General features: G+C 45.8%; 1 protein-coding gene and 1 non-coding gene across 3 annotated transcripts in view; both read left to right on the top strand.

Moving 5' to 3' along the window:
* The window catches only part of CENPU (centromere protein U), a 47,418-nt gene that overhangs the window by 16,220 nt on the left and 13,582 nt on the right, over positions 1–17,616 (top strand). For both annotated transcript variants that reach the window (XM_061404169.1, XM_061404168.1), the window contains exons 4-6: positions 5,485–5,590; positions 16,602–16,662; positions 17,146–17,379. In XM_061404169.1, coding sequence (XP_061260153.1) covers positions 5,485–5,590; positions 16,602–16,662; positions 17,146–17,379 — 401 coding nt within the window. The remainder of the gene's footprint in view (positions 1–5,484; positions 5,591–16,601; positions 16,663–17,145; positions 17,380–17,616) is intronic.
* On the top strand, positions 236–307 carry TRNAC-GCA (transfer RNA cysteine (anticodon GCA)). The gene has a single exon. It is a non-coding gene; the product is annotated as a tRNA-Cys (tRNA).

Below are 17,616 nucleotides of genomic sequence, written 5' to 3'. Positions count from 1 at the left end.
CTTCACTGCTTGTCACTTCCCTTCAAAAGCATATTTTCTCTGATCCTGGTTGATAGGAAGTCCACTGTGAGTTTACCCTAGGGGCAGTCAGTCTCCCTTCAGGGGTGATGAAGGGTGTATGGGACATAGGAACGTGGAGTTTGGGATTGGTCATAGGGATCTGGAAACTTGGTGGCTCTGGGGAAGCAGAGGAGCCTTTGTTTCACCTCTGAAAATTGGAGAAGGTTAAAGGGGATCCCTGGTAGCTTAGAGGTTAAAGCGTCTGCCTGCAATGCAGAAGGCCCGGGTTCAATCCCTGGGTTGGGAAGATCCCCTGGAGAAGGGAATGGCAACCCACTCCAGTATGCCTGCCTGGAGAATCCCATGGACAGAGGAGTCTGGAGGGCTATAGTCCATGGTGTTGCAAAGAGTTGGCTACGACTGAGCGACTAACACTACTACTACTGAGTATGCGTTCCAGATGTGTTTCTTATGGCTTAGAAGAGGATCCTGCCATGTTGAGTAACCTGCAACCAAGAGTGCTTCTAGAATTGAAGTCCAGAGTCCTGGAGACAGTCCTTTGGAGGTTTTTGTAGGAGAGAAGTTGGAGTGTCTTCTGAATTCCTTTCTCATCTTATGGGATTTTGAGAGTCTCTGCTCCCTTTCATTCGTAACCTGACATCTCTGGTCAACCCAGGCCCTCCAGTGAGGGGCGCCTGTAGGGGCCATTTGAAGCAGTGCAGTGTGTTGGCCGGACTCCACTTGGGGATCTGTTGTCCATGAAGCTCTGTCCTGTGACAGTTTTCCCTGTGTTGGAGTGTACTCCTTGATGGGGAGCATCTGTAAAACCTAGGATCTGGGCTGCTTGCAAGTGGCCAGCCCGGTAGTTAGCCTGTCACTGTGTGAGTGCTGGCAAGTGGAGGAGTGAAGGACGTCCTGGAGGTGCAGAGTGAACTCCTGGGGGACTTGCAGGGCCTCTCCGATGGAAATTGAGGTTGGATGCAGTGGAAAAGGCCATGAGTGTTAGACAAGGAGGACCTGGAGGTGAGAGTATTCCCACAGGGGATTGTTTGGACCTGGAGTAAGGTGAGAGACTAGACAGCAGAAGAACGCAGACCCTTTCTTCTGTCTGTTGGATGGCTTCAGGAAAATCGGGAGAGGGTAATGATTCTATCTGATGCAGGCAACATTGAATTTAGACAATGTTTCCCACGTAATTTAACATACCAAATGAACCCAGTTAGTTTAGGATCTTTCTTTGGGGTGCTCCAGGGACCCTTTGAAGCACCCCAAAGTATCTTTAGCTCAAAAGAACTTTAGTTCAATTTTGATATTTGGGGAGTCTGTCAAAAATCTCAAAGTTGATTTTTTTTTTTTATAATGGTGTTTAATTTTATTTTTGGCGGTGCTGGGTCTTTGTTGCTGCGGCAGGCTTTCTCTGCTTGCAGCGGGCAGGGGCTCCTCTCATTGCCGTGTGCGGACTTCTCATTGTGGTGCCTCCCCTCATTTCGGAGCACGGGCTCTGAGAGCGTGGCTCAGTGGTTGTGGCTCCTGGGCTCTGGAGCACAGGCTCAGCACTGTTGGCGCGCGGACTAGTTGCTCCATGGTACATGGGATCCTCCCCAACCAGGATCGGGGATGGGACTGGGATCCCCTGCGTTGCAGGCTGTTGCTTTTCCACTGAGCCACCAGGGAAGCCTCTCAAAAAGTTTTAAAACACCCAGATAGAATCATAGAGTCAAACAATGACTTGTTGAGCTTAGGTGAAAAAATTCTTCAAAAATAAATACCAATCCCTTAAGGGCATAGGAACTCACATGATCTGATATCAAAAGGCGTATTCCAGCAAAACCTCATTCCCTTATGAGAGAAAAACCAAATCCAGTCTCACATCAACCTATTCTTAATAAAATGTGTTTATCTCATTTAATCCAACTTGAGAAAATTTTGACCACATACAAAATTTCTTTATCAGTGTTCCTCTTTTACAAGCATTCACTACTTTCTGTAGCCATATTTTGTCCCGTATTCTTTCCCCATTCAGAAATAGCCAGTTCCAGGGCAAAGGCACCTTTTCCCCTTTCAACAATATGCATTTCCATTTCTCATACCGTCTTTTCTGAAAACACACATCCTGTTTTCCTTAAGCAGCCATGAACTGTCTTCTACGTTAGCATTCCATAGGTTGGTGAAGGACATCTCAAGGTGGCACAAAACATCTTTAGTTTTTCTCTCACAAGAAGACAGAAGTTGGTAAATTTGGGCCTGTGTATAAATTAATATTCCCAATATTTTATCTTATTTGAAAAGGCCTGGATTTTCAATGAATTCCTGTCATTGAACTTAATTTAGTTTCAATTTTCCAAAATTTGCAGAGTGTTTTAAACGAATGTTCAAAACATAATTATTGCTATCAGATCAGATCAGTCGCTTAGTCGTGTCTGACTCTTTGCGACCCCATGAATCCGCAGCACGCCAGGCCTCCCTGTCCATCACCAACTCCCGGAGTTCACTCAAGCTCATGTCCATCAAGTTGGTGATGCCATCCAGATATCTCATCCTCTGTCGTCCCCTTCTCCTCCTGCCCCCAATCCCTCCCAGCGTCAGAGTCTTTTCCACTGAGTCAACTCTTCGCATGAGGTGGCCAAAGTACTGGAGTTTCAGCTTCAGCATCATTCCTTCCAAAGAACACCCAGGGCTGATCTCTTTCAGAATGGACTGGTTGGATCTCCTTGCAGTCCAAGGGACTCTCAAGAGTCTTCTCCAACACCACAGTTCAAAAGCATCAATTCTTCAGCGCTCAGCTTTCTTCACAGTCCAACTCTCACATCCATACATGACCACAGGAAAAACCATAGCCTTGACTAGACGGACCTTTGTTGGCAAAGTAATGTCTCTGCTTTTGAATATGCTATCTAGGTTGGTCATAACTTTTCTTCCAAGGAGCAAGCGTCTTTTAATTTCATGGCTGCAGTCATCATCTGCAGTGATTTTGGAGCCCTCAAAAATAAAGTCTGACACTGTTTCAACGGTTTCCCCATCTATTTCCCATGAAGTGATGGGACCAGATGCCATGATCTTCGTTTTCTGAATATTGAGCTTTAAGCCAACTTTTTCACTCTCCTCTTACACATTCATTTAGAGGCTTTTCTGCCATAAGGGTGGTGTCATCTACATATCTGAGGTTATTGATATTTCTTCCGGCAATCTTGATTCCAGCTTGTGCTTCTTCCAGCCTCACATTTCAGATGATGTACTCTGCATATAAGTTAAATAAGCAGGGTGACAGTATACAGCATTGATGTACTCCTTTCCCAATTTTGAACCAGTCTGTTGTTCCATGTCTGGTTCTAACTGTTGCTTCTTGACCTGGATACAAGTTTCTAAGGAGGCAGGTCAGGTGGTCTGGTATTTGTATCTTTCAGAATTTTCCGTTTGTTGTGATCCACACAATCAAAGGCTTTAGTGTAGTTAGTGTTGAGGCAATATGAGCGCGTGTTTGAAAAGAATTTCCAGATATAGAACATTTCAGAAGGGAGTGGGTTTATTAAGAACAAAGAGCAGAGGTAATATTGACCTTGCGAGCACAGTGGACTGACCTCCTGACAGACCAGGGAAAGCCAACCATCTTCATGAGTTAATAGCCAATTTTTATAGCCTCAAGACAAAATTCTTGCTGGAATGGTAGTGTTATTTTTTGGGGCGCTCTAGGGTTCATTGGAAGGACTGATGCTGAAACTGAAACTCCAGTACTTTGGCCACCTCATGCGAAGAGTTGACTCATTGGAAGAGACTCTGATGCTGGGAGGGATTGGGGGCAGGAAGAGAAGGGGGCAACAGAGGATGAGATGGCTGGATGGCATGACTGACTCGATGGACGTGAGTTTGGGTAAACTCTGGGAGTTGGTGATGGACAGGGAGGCCTGGCGTGCTGCTATTCACGGGGTCGCAAAGAATCGGACACGACTGAGCGACTGAACTGAACTGAGGGTGTTTACTGGAGTGGCCGTTTTTGCTTAATCGGGAGTCATGAAGCTTGTTAGGGGTTATCGGGGGCTTCGGTGAGGTCTGTGGCAACCCTAACTGACCTAATCACCACCTGACAGTGCAGCGTTGCCACAGACCTTCATTTGTAAACAGTGCAGTGTCTGCGAAGCGCCGTGAAGCAGAGTGCAGTAAAACGAGGTACTCTTGTATCTTCTTTGAAGCAGTGTCTGTTCACATCCTTTGTTCATTTTGAAATCAGGTTATTTATCTTTTTATTGTTGAGAGGTAAGAGTCCAGCTCATGTGACTGGTTATATATGGAGATTCAAAAATTGGTCTAGTTTTCTTTTTTTTCCCTTGTTATTCCCAGTAGTTTTAAAGTAAGTAAATCCTTTTCTTAGTTGTTGTTCTGTCACTCAGTCATGTCCTACTGACTCTGAGCTCCCCCTAGACTGCAGCACGCCAGGCTTCCCTGTCCTTCCCTTCCCTATCTTCTGGAGCTTGCTCAGACTCATGGCCATCGAGTCAGTGATGCCATCCAACCGTCTCATCCTCTGCTGCTGTCTTCTCCGCCTGCCTTCAATCTTTCCCAGCATCAGGGTCTTTTCCAGTGAGTCAGCTCTTCACATCAGGTGGCCAAAGTATTGAAGCTTCAGTTTCAGCATCAGTCCTTCCAATCCCTAGTTTGAGGTCAGTACCAAGTATATTACTAACTTTAAAATTGTGCAGTTGCTCTGTTCATTATCTAAACAGCTGTTTATTGTGCATTCATGGTGAAGCCTGAGCGTGAACTGGGTGCTTGGCTCTTTCCAGGCACCCCTGCAGCTGTTCCCTCCTCCCTCCCTCCCTCCCTGCCTCTCACAGGCCTAGCCCCAGGGATGAGGCCTCTCCTGTCACCTCTGTTTCCTCAGCAGGTAGGAGCGTCCTTCTCAGCATCTCTTCTGTATCTTCCCACCAAGGCCGTTTGGTCTCCTCTCCTGTTTCTTGATTCGAGTGAACTTTTCCTGCTTCTCTCCATGCTCTGGCAGTGCAGAGGGGAGGAGCAGGGAAGGGATGTGCAGGAGGACCTGGATCCTCCCCAAAGGGCCAGTCGTCCACGGGTGTTGAGCCCGCCTTTGCCAGGCACTTTGTGGGGCGAGAGAGTCAGGGGAATGGCCAGGCACCCCGGGCCCTTGGGTTTGGAGTTTGTGCAGTGTCTCCCAGGTAGCGTGTGATGCTCCAGAGGATGATGGAGCAATGTCAGACGTCCTGTTTATGCTTATCTTTTAGCTCATTTAAAACTTTCTGTATCATCTATAAGGACAGTAAGGTTATAGGATGACTATCCTTGCATGTATTGGTGAAACAGTTTACATTTGTTCTTATTGAGGTGTGAGATCAGAAGTAGCCTGTGCAATTGGTTTTGATTTTATTAGCCATGTAAATAGGTTGCTTTGTATGCCAGTGTAAAGAGACAAACTTGATTACTTCCCAGACGACCAGACTTCTAAATATATATATATTTTTTAATCACTTATAGACCCTCCTCTACACAGCACAGCTATATATGCTGATGAGGAAGAATTCTCCAAGCAGTGCGGGTCACATCTCCCCTCAACTCCTCAAGAAAAAGAAGCAAAGAGAAGGTATGGGTGGATCACAAGCAGCTGTTTACTCATGGCTAGTGGCATTTCTTAGATGTTCTTTAAGATAGATGCTTACAAGACCAAAGCTTTTTAAAGATCCTTTGAGCCATTTTATGTTTTTCCTCAAGAGAACTGGGACATAAAAACTTAATTATTCAGTAATTGATGTTACTTATAATAACTGTAACTGACACCTGATTATCCTAGAAACATGCCAGTGAAGGTTATTTAGCTTTGAGATACAATGAGGAGAAGAAAGGTTTTAAGAGCGTAGAATTTTAGGTGATTTTACAAATTCTCTTACCCATCACAAACGGGATGTTTTTGGGGGCAGGGTGGGTATAGGGGAAAGAAGCTGATAATCCCAGAGGAAACACAAAGTCTGTTGTAAATTTCAGCTCTGTTGTCCCTTGGGTGCATAGGTTGGAGTTTTACAGATTTCTCTGGGGTTCTGGGTCAGGAAAATCGGTACAAATGACTCAACATAGACAACTTGAGGGCCCACATGGTGAAGAGCTCTTCAGTAGCTATAGTATGAATTATAAACTATTTGCTAGAGCAAGCCCTGACTTAAGGACCTCTGTTAGGTAATAAGTCAGTTTTAGTTACTGACTATATTTTGAGAGTGACAAACTGCATTTTTAAAACAAACACCCCACTTGGGCAGTAGCCTAGATGGGACGTCTGTCCAAGTTTCTCTATCTGGGGATGCCTTGTGGTCCTTGGTCAGTCAGGAGATTCCAGGTTTTCTACCAGATGTTACTGGAAATCAGTAACAAAAGCCAAATATTTGGAAAACTACACGCTTTGTTTTAAACAGTGGTGAATGTAATTTTTCCAGAAGAATTTTTGAATGGGTGACACATTCACGTGGTTTAAAAAGGTTAATAAGAGCCTTCATCTCCTCTCTGTCATCACTCCGCTCCTGCACCCACTTCTTCCCTTCCCTGCCAGTGGTTTTCCTCTTTTTTGGCTGTCCTGGGTCTCCCTTGCTGCAGGGCTTTCTCTCGTTGCAGAGAGCCTGCTCTCCAGTGGCGGTGGGCAGTGCTCGTGGCAGTGGCTTCTCTTGAGGAGCACGAGCTCCAGGGCGCCGGGGCTCAGCAGCTGCGGCTCCCGCCTCTAGAGCACGGCTCAATAGTTGTGCACAGGCCTAGTTGCTCTGTGATATGTGGGATCTTCCCAGAATAGGGATCAAACCTGTATACCCTGCATTTGCAGGCAGATTCTTATCCACTGCACTGCCAGGAAAGGAACCCCCCAACCCCAATATTCATTTCTGATGTCTTTTTACAGTTTCTTTGTGTTCTCAAAAGAAGTGTGTGGTCCAGCTGCTTACTGGTTGGTGGAGAGGAAAGTTTGCCTTATTTCAGATGCCAGCAATGGTGCAGGGAGAGGGGTGGACATCTGTCCTAAGGCTGACTCCCCCACCCCTTCGTAAGCAGGGGTGAGAGCTTTCATAGACAGAGTGGGGGACTGCATTCAGAGACAGCACAGTCATCTCCAGCAGTCATCTTCAAAATGGCATCAGTGGTCTAACCGGCGTCATCTTGGTTGGTACGGTTAATCTTCAGTTCCAGGGTTTGTTTGTTGCCATTTCTTTGAGGCCAGTGTGGCAGCTCGTGTCGTGGGTACAGCCTGCTCATCGTGTAGTTAACTTCTCCACCTGGGGTTTTAGTGTCTATAAGACAGCTACAGGATATGGCTCAGAACATTACCTTACAGCTCTTGAGAAAGAACTAAAGGTCCTTGGTTGTGCTTAATGACCACATTATTATTAGCCTCCTTTGACTGTTTTCCTTTGTTCCCACATTTCTCACTTCTGTGATTAAACTTATTCAGACTAAAGTTTTCCTCAGATGAAAGGCAGGCAGAGGACATGGCCGGGGGTGGGGACCACAGGGTCCTGCTCCGTTTCAGTCCCCCGTTTTCTTTGATATTCTCAGTCTTGAGGAAGGACAGGTACAGAACAGGAAAGGCAATAAACTTTTGTAGTACCTGGACAAACATTTGAAAATTACTAGACATATTACAATGAGGATTATAATCAAAATGCACCTTTGTACTGTTCTGTCTTCATGATTAAAGCTGATGTACAATGTCTGTTTAATAGGCCACTAACAGGCTGTTTTACTTAGCCTAAAGTTCAGACTTAATCATGTATAGGTCAGAATGACTTCCCCATACCTCAGTATGTGAGCACTTCATCCATCATTTTCCCCTTTTAAGTTGCAACTCTTTCCATAGAGAGTGTTGATAATCAGTATATTTTTCCAGCGTTGCCAGAGTGGTTTGCCTGCTCTCGGTCCGTCCATGTCCCTTGGTGCTAGGCCTCCTTTTTATTTATATGCTTGACTAGTTGTCCACATCAGGGGATACCTACTCAGATACCATGAACAGACTCTGGGTATGTTCATAGGGAAATGTTTTATAGGCCACACATTTTATCGTCTGTACCCAATTTTCACACAAACATTGTACATGTGCTTTAAGCTATAAAATTAAAGCCAGTAGTGCTATACATCATGAGTAGTTACACTCTGTGACAACTTTACAGGACAGTTTTTTCCATCCTGAATATTAGGGTCAAAATATGACTAGAAACAAAACAATTGCTTTCCATTAGAAGTGTCTGCTATCAGAATTAGATCAATATTCCAGGAGAATTTTGTTTTTTCAACAAAAAGGAAAAAAAAAAAATTTAATCTTGCATCAGTTTACTGGTAATAACAGAATTTATATACCTAATTAAATTTAGTCTAATCTTAATCCTGACAGCATACAAAATTTTGTTCTCAAAGTTCCTTTTTTATAAACCTTTTATAATTTTTTGGATCCAAACAAATTTGTCCTGTGTTTCCCTATCCAGAAGCAAACAACTGTAGAACAGTATTGTCATTTTTTTTAACAAAAATATTTCCATTTGTTTATACCTTTTCTTCACCAACAACTCATATCCTGTTTGTTTTACACATAGAAATGTTATCATTTTCACATTTCACAATTTTTAACCCTTGAAACCTTAAGAAAACCAAGTGATTGAAATGGTACACCAGCATTTTCTGATTGGCAAACTTAAGAACATACTCCACAACCTCTGAAAACATACATTTTTTCACAGCATAATTTTTCTTCAGTTGTATAACATGCATGTTTAATAAACCAAAACATCTTTAATTTCCCTCTTGGTCTTAAAAGAAGACAAAAGTAGGTAAACTTAGATTTGTTTGATTTGTAAGTGCTCATATTTTTTTAAGGCAAATTAAATAGAGCTCCTTTACAAATTAACCTCAGCAATATCATCCAAAGACAAAAACACATATTGAGACATACAAATGTCCAGACCGACAGAGATCTCATTGTTTTATCTTTTCACATTTCGTGAATTAGGCATTGCAATTAAACTTAGCAGTTTATGGATAGTAGTTAGAATAGCCAAACTCACATACTGTATCTTAAAAGGCTTTCCTCCTTTTTTTTTTTTTTTCCTCTTAGCTTGAAGTTTTATAATTAACCCAGGGCTGGCATTCCAGGCAATGTGGACTGTGGTTGTATTTCAAGGACACAATAAGCCTTAACTTCAGATTTTCTCCTAGGCATATTTTTATTTTCCCAGGGTCTGAAAAAAAGTGTTTTATCAAGCTAGCTTTCCCTAACTGCATATGCAAAAAACTGGTTTTTGTGAATTTCAAGAGTTTCATCCTAACCATTTTTTTTTTCAGAGTCTAAAGAATACTATTGCCAAACATACATAGTCCATAATAAATCAGCTTTCTTTTTGTTTAGTCATAATTTCCCAGCTCAAATTTTTCTTAATGAATTGAACCTGAATTTCCCATTTTACCTAAGGCAACAGGAATACCAGTCATACAAATGGAATACATGCTCACACACCAAATGACAAATCTGTCACAAGGTCTCTCTCAGGGTGACCGGTTTAGAGCCTGAAACAAACACTTCCATGACACAAACGGTCCTCAAGGTAATCAGATCTCAGAACCAATTGGGAAGATGTCCGAATGACACTCGGTGCGCACAGATGGTCGTCAGTGGTAGTCAGATATCAGAACCAGTTAGCAAGAATGCCCAAGTAGCAATTCATGCGAACAAACGGTCCTCATTGGCAGACAGACATCAGAACCAACTGGCAAAAATGCCCAATAGCAGTCAGTGCTCAGAAATGATCCTCAGCATTAGACACACACAACCAACTGGCAGGAGTGCCAAGTAGCACCTCATGTTCCAAACAGTTCTCAACATCAGACACACATCAGAACCAGCTGGCAGGAATACCAAGACAGCGCTTGTTTTTGTTGTTGTTTAGCTGCTCAGTTGTATCCAGTTCTTTGCAACCCCATGGACTGCACACCAGGCTTCCCTGTCCTAAACTATCTCTTGTAGTTTGCACAAACTCATGCCCATTGAAATTGGTGATGCTATCCAGCCATCTCATCTTCTTTCATTCCCTTCTCCTCCTGCCTTCAATCTTTCCCAGCATCAGGGTCTTTTCCAGTAAGTTGGCTCTTTGCATCAGGAGGCCAAAGGATTAGAGCGTCAGCTTCAGCATCAGTCCTTCCACTGTATATTCAGGGTATATTTCCTTTAGGGTTGATTGGTTGAATCTCCTTGCTGTCCAAGGGACTCTCAAGAGTTTTCCCTGGCATCACAGTTTGAAAGCATTAATTCTTCAGTGTTCTGCCTTCTTTGTGGTCCAACTGTCACATCCTTCCATGACTACTGGAAAACCATAGCTTTGACTGTATGCCCCTTTGTTGGCAAAACGATGTCTCTGCTTTTTAGTACACTGTCTAGATTTGTCACAGCTTCTCTTCCAAGGAGCAAGTCTTTTCATTTGATGACTGCAGTCACCATCTGCAGTGATTTTGGAGCCCAAAAAAGTAGTCTGTCACTGTTTCCACTGTTTCCTCATCTATTTGCTATGAAGTGATGGGACCAGTTTTTTGAACATTGAGTTTTAAGCCAGCTTTTTTTCTCTCTCCTTTGACCTTCATTAAGAGGCTCTTTAGTTCCTCTTCACTTTCTGCCATTAGGGTGGTGTCATCTGCATATCTGAGGTTATTGATGTTTCTCCCGGCAATCTTGATTCCAGCTTGAGCTTCATCCAGCCTGACATTTCGCATGATGCACTCTGCATAGAAGTTAAATAAGCGGGGTGACAATATATAGCCTTGATATCCTCCTTTCCCAATTTGGAACCAGTCCATTGTTCCATGTCTGATTCTAACTGTTGCTTCTTGACCTGCATACAGGTTTCTCAGGAGGCAGATAAGGTGGTGTGGTATTCCCATCTCTTGAAGAATTTCCCACAGTTTGTTGTGATCCACACAGTCAAAGGCTTTAATGTAGTCAATGGAGGAGAAGTAGATGTTTTTCTGGAATTCTCTTGCTTTTTCTATGATTCAACAGATGTTGGCAATTTGATCTCTGGTTCCTCTGCCTTTTCTAAATCCATCTTGTACATATGGAATTTCTTGGTTCACATTCTGTTGAAACCTAGCTTGAAGGATTTTGAGCATTACCTTGCTAGCATGTGAAAAGAGCACAATTGTGCAGTAGTTTTAACATTACCCTTCTTTGGGATTGGAATGAAAACTGACGTTTTCTCAGTCCTGTGGCCACTGCTGAGTTTTCCAAATTTGCTGGCATATTGAGTGCAGCACTTTCACAGCATCATCTTTTAGGATTTGAAATAGCTCAGCTAGAATTCCATCACCACTACTAGCTTTGTTTGTAGTGATATTTCCTAAGGCCCACTTAACTTAACAATCCAGGATGTCTGACTCTAGGTGAGTGATCACACCTTCATGGTTATCTGGGTCATTAAGATCTTTTTTGTATAGTTCTTCTGTGCTTGCCACCTCTTCTTAGTATCTCTGCTTCCTCCTACATCCATACCATTTCTGTTCTTTATTGTGCCCATATTTGCATGAAATGCTCCCTTGGTATCTCCAATTTTCTTGAAGAGATCTCTAGTCTCTCCCATGCTGTTGTTTTTCTCTCTTGCTTTGCACTGTTCACTTAAAAAGGCATTCTCATCTCTCCTTGCTGTTCTTTGGAACTCTGCATTCGTCTTTCCCTTTCTCCTTTGTCTTTCACGTCTCTTCTTTTCTCAATTTATTTGTAAGGCCTCCTCAGACAACCATTTTGCCTTTTTGCATTTGTTTTTCTTGGGGATGGTTTTAATCACCACCTCCTGTTCGATGTTACGAACCTCCGTCCATTGTTTTTCAGTCATTCTGTCTACCAGGTCTAATCCCTTGAGTCTATTTGTCACCTCCAGTGTATAATCATAAGGGATTTGATTTAGGTCATACCTGAAAGGCCAAGTGCTTTTCCCTACTTTCTTCAATTTAAGTCTGAATTTTGCAATAAGGAGTTCATGATCTAAGCCACAGTTAGCTCTTGGTTTTGTTTTTGCTGACTGTATAGAGCTTCTCCGTCTTCAGCTGCAAAGAATATAATCAATCTGATTTCAGTGTTGACCATTTGGTGATGTCCATGTGTAGTGTTGTCTCTTGTTGAAAGATTGTGTTTCCTGTGACCAGTGCATTCTCTTGGCAAAACTGTTAGCCTTTGCCCTGCTTCATTTTGTACTCCAAAGCCAAACTTGCTGGTTAATCCAGGTATTTCTCGACTTCCTACTTTTGCATTCCAGTCCCCTATGATGAAAAGGACATCTTTTTTTGATGTTAGTTCTAGAAGGTCTTGGTGTTCATAGAACTCTTCAACTTCTTTGGCATTAGTGGTCGGGGCATAGACTTGGATTACCATGATATTGAATGGTTTGCCTTGGAAACAGACAGAGATCATTCTGTCATTTTTGAGATTGCACCCAGGTACTGCATTTCGGACTCTCTTGTTGACTATGAAGGCTACTCCATTTCTAAGGGATTCTTGCCCACAGTAGTAAATATAATGGTCATCTGAATTAAATTGGCCCAAATAGTACTAGTGCTCACAAACAGTCCTCAGTGGCAGTCAGAACCAGTTGTCAAGAATGCCCGAATGGCACCAGCATGCACAAATGGGCAGGTTGCACACCGGTCTGCACACCGGTGGACTTAACCTGGTCTTAGAGCTCGTCAGCTTTTCCCAAATACTAGTTTCCATTCTACCAAGGAAAAGATTAAGCTTGTAGCCAGAGCTGAGCAGGGGAGAAACAGGGAGGATCCTCAAAACAAATGGTTTAGGCAGCTGCTCGAAACGTCCCCACATCCTCTACTCAGGGCTGGCTAGCCACGAGCAGCAATCTGGTACACCGTCATGGCCACAGCGTCCCCTGGGAATCCCAGGACAGCCAGGCACCATGAAAGCACAGGAGCCAGCCCCACGCTGGGCACCAGAATCTTAACGACAAGGAGTATGTGGGTCTGGCTGCTCGCCACTCAAAAGCCAATAAACCAGGTTGGTGGAAAGGAAAGGTTGCTTTATTTTATTATGCCAGCAACTGTCGGGAAGAGGGGCAAACATCTGTCCAAAGGCTGACAAGCAGGGGTGAGAGTTTTTATAGACCGAGTGGCGGCCAGGGACGACATGTAGAAACAGCACAGTCATCTCGAACAGTCATCTTCAGTTGGTCATCTGTGGTCTGACCAGCGTCTCCTTGGATGTTCTAGGTGCAGTTAATCTTCAGTTCCAGAGTCTGTCTGTTCCCATTTTTTGAGGCCAGTTCTTGGAATTATGGCATCTGATGTTGTGGGTACAGTCTGGTCATCATGTAGTTAACTTCTCCACCTGGCATTTCAGCATCTGTAAGACAGCGCACAGGATATGGCTGAGAATATTAGCCCTTGAGAAAGAAGTAAAGGTCCTTGACTGTGCTTAATGACTACATTATTAGTAGTCTCCTTTGACTGTTTTCCTCTGTTTCCACATTTCTCACGTCTCTGATTAAGCTGATTCTTTGACTAAAGGCGGAGGACATGGCCGGGGGCAAGGACCGCAGGGTCCTGCTCCATTTCATTTGTGCCCGTCAAAGTAAGAGTACAGAGTTTTTACCTTTTTCAAAAAGACAGGGTACCTTGCCGCCTGGCTTTCCCACTCTCTGTGTGTGGCAGAGCTGCGCGTGTCAGTGCAGGTGGAGCGCCCTCGTTCTTCTGTTCACAGTCGCGGGTTTCCCGTAGTCTGGACCGTCACAGCTTCCTTCCCCAGGCCTGGGTCTGCAGGCAGCTGGGTCGTTCCCAGTCTTCTGTCACCAGCAGTGCCGTAATCAATAAGGTGGTGCACACGCCAGTTCACATGTACACGCCTGTTTCTGTAGAAGAGGAAAGCCTCGGTCACGTGAAACGTGTGATTGTCATAGTTACTGCCGAGTTCCCACCAGCATGGCATCAGGCTTGGGTTTTTGCCAGGGTGCTGTGCTAGCTCAGTTCTAGTTTGATTTTTCTCATGACTGAGTTAAGTAACCTCTTTTGTATGTGTTACAAGTTCTTGAATTTCTTTCTGCAAGCTCTTTAGATCCTTTTTCCGTGTTTCCCATGTTGGTCATTTTCTTCTGACTTCTATGACTGTTTAAACACAAATGAAATTAACCCTGTTTGTCATAGACAGCTCCTGGCTTTCAGGGTTGGGTCAGAGGACTGGTGGTCTGCTGTTGTGTAGGGTAGGGCTGCCCTAGGAGACTGAGTGCTCGGTCCTCCCGAGGGGACCGTGGACGTGCTGTGGAGGCGTCAGGCTGCTTCGTCCGCGGGCCGGTACTCAGTCCTCCCGAGGGCACCGTGGGCACCGTGGGCGTGGTGTGGAGGCGTCAGGCTGCTGTGTCCGCAGGCCGGTGTTCAGTCCTCCCGAGGGCACCATGGGCGTGGTGTAGAGGCGTCAGGCTGATGCGTCCACAGGCCGGTGCTCAGTCCTCCCCAGGGCACCGTGGGCGTGGTGTGGAGGCGTCAGGCTGCTGCGTCCGCGGGCCGGTGCTCAGTCCTCCCGAGGGGACCCTAGACGTGCTGTGGAGGTATCAGGCTGCTGTGTCTGCGGTCTGGCGCTCAGGGGAGGGGCTGAACTGGTGATCAGACTGGCGGTTTGACACAGGAGCGGGCTGTGGCCACGGGTGGGCCTCCCAGGAAGAGATGGTGGCCTGAGATGGGGCAGAGGCCCAGGGCCAGCCCACAGGAGACCTGGCACCTGTCCAGGGGAGGAGGAGCTTGCGGAGGAGAGAGGAGCCCCTGGCTGGAGGGGAAGAAAGAAACCAGGAGAGGGTGTGTTCTCAGGAGGCTAAAGTGCAGTTGATAAGAGAGTCAGATTAAGGCTGAACACTTGTGGTGGTTAAACAGTGTGGACCTCCTCGGTGACCTTGGTTTTGGGGGTGTGTGAAGCCCAAACAAAGAGCATCATTTGGATAAGTTGGACAGGGTTTATACACGGATACAGAAGGAAGTCGGGGCGGAAGGGATGCGCGGGGGCGGGGGCGGTGCCAGCACTCAGGAGGCGCGCCTCCTCGTCTCTATCAGACCCTCTCCTCTCCCGCCCCTCCCCCAGTTCCTCTCATGGTTCCCCACACACTGTCCCCAGGGCTCCCTCTGCCCAGCCTCTCTCCCGAGCCCCCAGCGGTCCTCCACGTGGACCACACCCCCCGGACGTTCTCAGGCACCTCGGCCTCCACAGAGGCGCCCCCAGGCCCCATCACCGCCCCCTCATCGGTGTCAGCAGCCGCTTTGTGTTCTCCGGCTGCACGGTCCTGCCGGCACCCCGGCACCCAGCAGAGCAGTCCGGGCCTCTGCTGGCGCGCCCTGTCCTCGGCCGTCTCTGCTCTGCCTCTAGCTGCCTGCCTTCCCTCCTCGCTGTGCAGTGGCCACGGTCAAGGCTCCTGCCGCCCGCCCCTCCTGCCTGCTTTCCGCCTGGTCCCTCTATCTCTGGAGTCGCGCCCCCTCCAGGCTCACCTCCCACCTCCCAGCACAGTGTGTCCAGCGTGGAGGCTGGGTCTCACGCGTTCCCCACCCCCACCCCCAACTGTGTGCAAGGGTCACTGAGGCGCCCGTTTGGCTCCCCGGGTCAGTGGACACCGAGGCAGTGAGACTGAAGAGGTTTGTTAGCAGCATCCATGAGCGTTACAGGGGGACGGATCGGGCTGGAGCAGAGACGGCCTCAGACCCCAGCGCCGCTCTCAGCTCCCGCCCTCCCTGGGGAGGGGTTAGACTGGGCCTGGTGCTGCTACCTCTGCAGTCGCAGGCAGGGGATCGCCGCTCGCTTGACCCTCTGTGCAGATGAGCAGCGGCTCTTCGCCGAGCGCGGGGAGGGGCGAGCAGGACCCCGTGCCTTGCTGTCTTCCGGTCGTGACCTTTGGCTTCTCTGGCACTGTTTTCTCTTCAAGATGTGTGATCTCTACTCTGATTCCCGTCTTGTGCCTTGATCGTCCAGGGTATTTTACACCCACCTGCTTCTCTGTTTACTTTTCCTTCTTCCTTAAATCCCCTTCCTTTTTTTTTTCTCTGCCTGAGAAAGTGCTGTCAAAAGTCCGCTCATCTTATGACCGCGGTGTGTTTCCTGGCGCCACAGCCGGGTGCCCTAGGTCTCCTCTGCTCCGCTATCTGTGACCTTCTTCCTAGACACGGATCCCATCACAGGAAGCCTCCTCGTTGTTCAAGTAATTATATCCCTTATACTTGCTTTTCGAAGTTGGTGTTAAATGTCGAATGAAAAAACTGAAAGCACTCTCATCAGAAATTTAGGTTATTTTTCCTTTTCAAAGGATGAAAGAAAGTATTCCCTTTTCTGTCCCCTAAACTTGGGCCTGTGGTGGTGGAGGAAGGGGTGCTTCTGACGGGGCCACGGGCTGCAGTGACCGGCTCTTACTGCCTGCTCGAGCTCAAGTGATGCGGCCTGGGTGTGCAAAGGCGTGGGAGGTGACGGTAAGGCTGGGGAGGTGGCAGGCCCGCCCGTAACAAGTGGGAAATCTCATTAAACTGAGCTTGTGTTTGTGTCAGAGGAGCAGCTTTTAGAAGACACATGTGAATAAAAATGAAGCGTGTACAAGATACTGATGGTTTGGTTTTTGGTACAGTTCGGACACTTCTGAAATTGAAGCAAGTGAAAACGAGTCTGTAAAGATTAGTGCCAAAAAGGTATGCACGATCTCCCAACTTAATTTGTAAGATATTTCATATCCTATTTAGATTGGATGCAAGTAGAAGAAATGTTTTGTAAAGTGTTTCATATACTGTGTGGATGCAAATAGAGACAATGTTCTGTAGCATTATTTTTCATAAAGAGTGTATTATGTTTCAGAAGGTACTTTTTTAAGATAAAAATGGGATAGTTTTATACCTGAAGTGTTTTCATCCCCGAGATCTCAAATCTGTGTACCGTGTCAGTTTTCATAGTGTCCTTGTAATGTGCGTAGGTGGTGGTTAAACACTCTGTTGGGAGTGTTTGCTGGGAACCCTTTAATCCGGGTTTCTGGTCCTGTCCACGAGTGAGGTTGCCATCTTTCTAGTATGTTCAGTTTTGAAGTTTGGAATTAAGAAATGTGGACCTTATGGTTATCTACTAACAGGAATGATAAGCATTTGTATTTTCTAAACAATAAGGCTGTTTTCTTGATATAGCCAAGAAGAAAACTCAAGCCCATCAGTGACGAATCTGAAAGCCCTGAAGAAAGTGATGTAAGGAGAAAAGTTAAACCCACAGAGAACATAAGTACACAGCATGAAGCTGTTTCAGCTACAGCACTTCCAGGACTTGCGGAGAAACCAGCTGAAGCGGTCACTCCTCAGAAGACAGGGCCCCAAAGTGCTAAGTCCTCTGCTGAGAAAGCAACGCTGGCCACAGAACATCAGCTGGTAAGAGTGTCTGCCATCCCCCTGGAGAGGAGAAGAAGCTGAGAATGTCCAGGGGGAAGGGAAAGCATTTTTTTTTCCTTCGCTTCTTTTGAAAGATACGTTTTTATTTTTCTTATTATAAAAGTATATTTACTTTAAAAAATTTAGAAGGTGTATAAAGGAAGATAAAATCCTTTAATTCCATCACCCCAGAATAAAATAACTGCTGCCTTTTCTGGTCTACAGTCTTCAGTCTTT

Source organism: Bos javanicus, chromosome 27 (assembly GCF_032452875.1).
Source record: "Bos javanicus breed banteng chromosome 27, ARS-OSU_banteng_1.0, whole genome shotgun sequence".
NCBI lineage: Eukaryota > Metazoa > Chordata > Mammalia > Artiodactyla > Bovidae > Bos > Bos javanicus.
The sequence above is the reverse complement of the archived record's forward strand: the minus strand, read 5'-3'. Positions and strand labels throughout refer to the sequence as shown.